The 6,406-nt window shown below is 35.7% G+C and overlaps 1 protein-coding gene across 1 annotated transcript; it reads right to left on the reverse strand.

Annotated features, from left to right (window-relative positions):
* Window positions 1-918: 918 nt before the first annotated feature.
* LOC129437297 (claudin-4-like) lies at window positions 919-2,288 on the reverse strand. The gene has a single exon (XM_055195452.2). The coding sequence runs from the start codon at window positions 2,195-2,197 to the stop codon at window positions 1,550-1,552; it is 648 nt and encodes a 215-aa protein (XP_055051427.2). The 5' UTR covers window positions 2,198-2,288; the 3' UTR covers window positions 919-1,549.
* Window positions 2,289-6,406: the final 4,118 nt, after the last annotated feature.

The following is a 6,406-nucleotide window of genomic DNA, read 5'->3' on the forward strand; positions in this document are numbered from 1 at the left end:
GTCAGGGGATGTTGGGCCTAACAGAACTGCAGTTTTTCATTATACAGGGGATTATGACAGGATCTTGGGAACAGGGGTTATGCCTCTCCAACCCACACCCTGGACACCAAACCCGTTAGGCTACAATGCAGCTCTAGCTAAGACAAGGGCATGCAATTAAATGACTCTTGTGCAAATAAAGAGATGATTTTAGTGTCTTAAAAGCCTGAGGGTTGCATCAAACATGTCCTGTGACATTATAATGCACAACTTGGAAAATAGAGGAGCCTTGTATAGATGTGCAGCCTGATCCTCAGTCTACGCACCTGTGCCAATATACTGGCAAAGCAGCAAGAGACAGAACTGTGCATCACCATTTTTCATTATTCTTGAATTAAAGACAAGACAAACATGCTTTGGAAAATATGAATTTTATTTCACTTTTTTCTTTGTAGAGAAGTCAGTTATACCTGCCATAAGGGCAATTGTTAAGCTGTTATGTACTGTCAACAGTATTACTCTGTGAATTAGCACTTGCACTAAAGATTCTTTGAAGCAATCTTGCTTGTCTTGCTAACGCATGCTCAAACAACTGAGCTTTACCCATTATTTACTGACTTTACCCATACTGCAAAAAATAAATTTCTCTGGCCAAGTTTTAAATATATGCTAAATACATTTTGTAGAAAGTAAAGCCTAATTAAATATATTTTTTTATTTGAAATATAAATTAACATGTTATTAAAAATGTATTTCAGGGGCAACAAATACATTTCTAATTTTACAACCTATATGGCAAAAATGTATTCTTGGCCAAAATATATTTTAAATATATTACGTTTTGTAACACAAACTACATTTTTCTTCTAATGCGACGTGAATATATTTCCTTGGTTTGAAATGAAGAAATAAATATATTAAAAAAATATTCAAATATTGGCCAAAAATATATGGGTGAAAAATTTATTTTTGTAAAAATATTTCAAAGTGTATTTCAGAAAAATATATATTTTTTGCAAATAAAACAAGACTACTACCCCACTTAGTTGTGATTATAATTCAAGTATTTGAATTGTAACATTTGAAGTATTGTAGAAGTATTTGAAGAATTCGACCCATTATTTATAAATAATTGCCCATGCAAATATTTAGTGAGCAGGCACACAAAACAATGTATAATATATACAATACAGTTTAGGATTAAGAAATAAGACGGTCCTAAAATTGCAGATTTTAAAAGAACACATTTTGCACAATATGTATACAATAATGTGGACTAAAATATAAAGTTTGTGCTACTTGCCAAGCAGGCAAATCACTTAGAGCCAAATATTGGCTGATATATCACTAACTATAAAGTATTTGTAAAGATGCCAATAGGAAAAAAGATGTAAACATGGCAATTGCCAAACCCTAAATCAGAAGTGAGAACAAAAGTTCTTCTGTGTTTGTCCAACAATGGAAAAAATTCAACGAGACCAATCGATCATCTATAAACAGATACTTGTAAAAAAATGCTTCAATAGAAGCATTATCTGATTTAACTACCCGAATCAATCCATAAATGAAATCATGTATGAAGAGGGGTTTGTATAAATGAACTACTGTTGATGGTGTTGAGGGGATCCTGTACCCCAAGCTCTAAAGTTTGTGCAGGTCTCCTTTCCTTTCTTTGCTTCCGGACTTCTTTACAGCAAATAGCGCTTAGCACTCCACCACCCACCAAAAGCAGTCCCGTGCCCACCCAGCCGGTGTATATCCCTGCTGCACATTCCTGTGTCAGGGAAACACTTATGTCCAAATCACCCTTTGTTAAATGTGTAGCCCAGGACAGCACCACTATTAACACCAGCCCACCTATTACAAACCCCGGCCCAGAAGCCGCTTTAAACAGTATGTTCTTCGGATATCTTATCCACCCTACAGGGTAAGCCGCAATGGCGAGGAATCCGATTCCTATAGACACGACGAGGAGGATTTTCCAGGTGTTGAAATGCTCGGTTAGAGACAGGAGAGACTGATAGAAAGTGCAGTGCAAGCTGCCAGTGCTGTGATGCTGCCAGTTTAGCCAAACTCCATCCCAGTATAATGGAAGTGTGGTGGTTGTGTTGTCCGCCGTTCCGCTCACGTTCCACATGGGCAAAAACCTTGTGAGAATAGTGCAAAACCAGCCCGCACTAGCCAGTCCAAAGCCAAAGAGCTCAATTTTTGTATCCATGTTTGTGTCTATTTAGTAGAGCCGAGCGGGACCATATGATAGCGTGTGAACCAGCTGTACTGCATTCCTGCTTTGGGTGGATACGCTCTGTGGTTAAAAGGTTGAGGATCCTTTTGTGTTTGTACCATGGTTTCATAACAATTCCCATTTCGTTACATGATCAAATATGAAGAGGGATCTGTGAAATTTACATGCTTTAATCATAGACCAGTTTTAAAAAGGTGACTTCACCAAATCAAAATAATTCCAATATTTAAAATAATGCATATTCTCTAGTGAAAATTTTTTATACGTCAGCACAATTTATTTATATGTACTTTGGAGAACTAAATATTTGTGGCACACTATAGCAGTAACAACATAAACAAGTGGCTTTCGTGGAAAACGCTTAACTTCCGGTAGAATTAATAACAACAAAGTCCTTTTAAAGTAGTTTATTTATATAACAAGCAAAATAAACAACACGTAGATTACCTAGGAAACCAAAACATTTGTTATTTTCGACGAGATATTTGTTTAAGTACCGAGCCCCTAAGGTGACATTGGAGTAAAATAAATCTAAAGTTTAGTTTCATGTTCTCACACACAAAAAGTGTTTTCTCCTATGCAATAATAATGACACCAAACCACAACATAAATTCACAAACGATGTTAATTTTTTTCATTCGTTGTAATCCACATTATTAAAATTCATACGATTGCGAGGAACAAATTCAGATTCAGCCCTTTATACAGTGATCTTGATCCCATTTCTCATCAGCGACCGTAAACATCAAATCTTGTGTTTGTTATGAATTTAAATTCAAATATTGCGCCTCAAGAAGCTTTACGCCACATTGCTTTACGGCAGTAATATCAAACGCTCATTGGCTCTTGCGTGCTACATCACAGTAATGCGACGTTGTCATCTTTCAGTCGATGTACTTTTGAAATTTAAAAATGCGCACCTTCAAAGAGATAAACTGGATTAGCGTCATCGTGGATTAATAACTTTAATATTTCTCTGCAGCACATCCTCATTTTAACTACTTTTTGTACTGTTTTTGACATTTTGTAATAAATAAAGTATTGTGATTACACTTGTCTGTCTGTTATGCTTTTTATTTCTAACAGTCCATGATTTTAATAAACTGTTTTGGGTAGGTTTAAGGGTAGGACTGTATTAAGTGGCTTAAAATATCTTTTAAATGTTATATTGTTACTAAGATTTTCCTACACATTTCTGTCCGTTAAATTGAATAATACAAAAATAACACATTCCATATTTGTACAATTTTTGTTGTTGTAAAAAGGGTTTGGGGTAAGGTTCGGGGTAGGGTTAGGGTGGTAATGTTCTATTAAATTTTTGTGTTTTTGAAAGTTAAAGGCGGAGTCCATGATGTTTGAAAGCCAATGTTGATATTTGAAAGCACCTAAACAACCACGCCCCTACCCCAATAGAATCTGGACCTTCTGTTGAAAGACCCGCCCCACACATACGCAACCCGGCATTTGATTTGATTTGATTGGCTATAATTGTGTTTTGGTAGTCGGCCCGTCTCCTTTTCCAACGCGTTTTTCAAACATCGTGGACTCCGCCTTTAAGTTATACCATGTATTAAAGGAACAGTATGTAGGATTGTGGCCAAAACTGGTATTGCAATCACAAAACTTGTGGCTGCAACTTCACTTTTTAAATGACAATATCCTGGCCAGACCACTGTTGTCAGTGATATAAGTATTTGAAATGAAAATGATTTCTTAATGTCTACTGACAAATCATGGCCATTTTATGATTAATTGATATAAATGTCTTATTCTGTTCCTTAAACAATAAGACCAGGCTGGATAGTTCATAAATGACAGAAATAATCCAAGTATTAACTAACAAAAACTGTAATTCCAATTCTAATATTTTATTTCTTTATTCTTCATGCGCACAGTCATTTATTATGCAAGTAAATGGTAAATGGTAAATGGACTGCATTTATATAGCGCTTTCATAGACCTATGGCCATCCAAAGCGCTTTACATATTGCCTCACATTCACCCATTCACGCACACATTCATACACCGACGGCGGTGTCAGCCATGCAAGGCGCCATCCAGCTCGTCGGGAGCAGCTGGGGTTAGGTGTCTTGCTCAAGGACACCTCGACACTTGGTCGGGTGGAGCCGGGGATTGAACCACCAACCTTCCGATTTGTAGACAACCTACATGAACCACTCGACCACTGCCGCCCCACAAGTAATGTAATGTGCAAGTACATTATATTGTACATGGAAATAAAAAGTCACAAAATATTATACAGGTGTTGGTCATATAATTAGAATATCATCAAAAATGTGATTTATTTCACTAATTTCATTCAAAAAGTTAAACTTGTATATTATATTCATTCATTACACACAGACTGATATATTTCAAATGTTTATTTCTTTTAATTTTGATGATTATTAGACCAATTCAAAGCAAGGTGTGCTGACCTCAGAAAAACAGCCCCATAGCGACACCCAGTGGCCATAGTAAAACTAATGTTTTAAGTGTGTCCCTCTAGACTTGCCGTAGTTAGCGTTGCATCAGAGGAAATTCTCTATCATGCAATTTTACGTTACAAAGGCCTCAAAAATAGATGTCTGTGAGTATTTAGTTAATATTTTTCTGTGTTAATAGGGTAAAATGCAATTTAAAGCAGTGTATAAAATGAATACGAATGAATATAATATACAAGTTTAACTTTTTGAATGGAATTAGTGAAATAAATCAACATTTTGATGATATTCTAGTTATATGACCAGCACCTGTATATATAATTTATATATTCCACAAACACACCTTTATTTCCTAACTGTTTGTTGTTGCGTTTGCGTTGTAGGCAATTCCGCACATCAACTGGAGTTGTGTTAGGAAATTCTGCAAAAACAAAATACTTTGGTTCATACCACATACAAACAACATTGGTTGTCACCAAAAGAAAGCTACATCTAAAACATGATTAACACACATTGAGGATAACATTTAAATATTTGTAAATCTCCAAGAATAGTGGAAGAGCTTTAAAGGGACAGTAAGTAGGGTTTTAAGTGTTTTATAAATCAAAATCAATGTCTTTTTTCATAAATATGTCCTCGTTGGTGTCAAATGACCTCTGCCAGTGATCTGACTTTTCTTTGTAAACTTAGAATTTCTCCTCTTTACTTACATTGAACGGGTAAGTCCAAGGAGGCATTCATATCGTTCTGCCGTATTGATAAACTATAATAGCAGAGAGGGACAAAAAGCACTAACCTACCAACGTGTTTCCACAACGAGTTTTCATTCAGAACACGTGAACCAGCCGAAACGTACAAGGAGATCAGTGATTACATAACGGCTACCGTAGTTGCAACACGCATTTGGAAAGTCAAGGCGCTAAAGAGCCCTGTTCGTATGAATGCAAAATAGAATTTCACCACTAGATGGGGGTAAATCCTACTTATTGTCCCTTTAAAGAAAGCCTACAGAATATACCACATTTACAAGTACAAGCAACTATGTCGGGACTGCAGCAATCAAACCAAAATGACATCTTACCTGTTATGGCATGCACCTTTTCCTGATCAAGTTGCTTTTTTTGGTGTGGTCACCTGGTGTGCATTTCTCGAACAATGACGTAACTCACTGCTGAACAACTATAGTACGATGCATAGTTGGAGAAAACTACCTTGTCAAGACTTTGTTTCTCAAAAACATAATATAAAACGGGCAGTTCTGGTCCTTCATTTTGATTGGTTGAAACGCGTTCTAAGTAAGGAATAATTAATGATGGGCCGTTGAATTATAAGAAAATAATGCACACCCAAGGTGATATTCGCACCATGGGTGTGCATTATTTTCAAATAATTCAAAGGAACGGAGTCAATTATTCAGTTTATACCACAGTTGAAACATATTGCTCTGGTCCATTTTTTAAGACATTTGACAGGTTAGGTGTGCGGTTTACAGAAAAATAATCAACACCCATGGAACATTTCTCAACCAATCAGAATAAAGCATTCAACAGACCTGTGTTATAATATTAAATTATTAAATGAATGCTGCATGATGTGAAGAATAAAAGCACTCATACACCAACCCGTAATCCTAACCAATAAATGCTTTAATTTTTGGTATAAACCAAATATAAACCAATATATTTATAATAATAAACGAAAATATTTTAGAATCTTACTTTAAATGATCTTGTTCATG

This window comes from Misgurnus anguillicaudatus, chromosome 24, assembly GCF_027580225.2.
Source record: "Misgurnus anguillicaudatus chromosome 24, ASM2758022v2, whole genome shotgun sequence".
NCBI lineage: Eukaryota > Metazoa > Chordata > Actinopteri > Cypriniformes > Cobitidae > Misgurnus > Misgurnus anguillicaudatus.

What these genes read in the sequence shown, in the direction of transcription:
- LOC129437297 (XM_055195452.2), bottom strand. Translation starts at nt 2,197, where the DNA reads ATGGATACAAAAATTGAGCTCTTTGGCTTTGGACTGGCTAGTGCGGGC.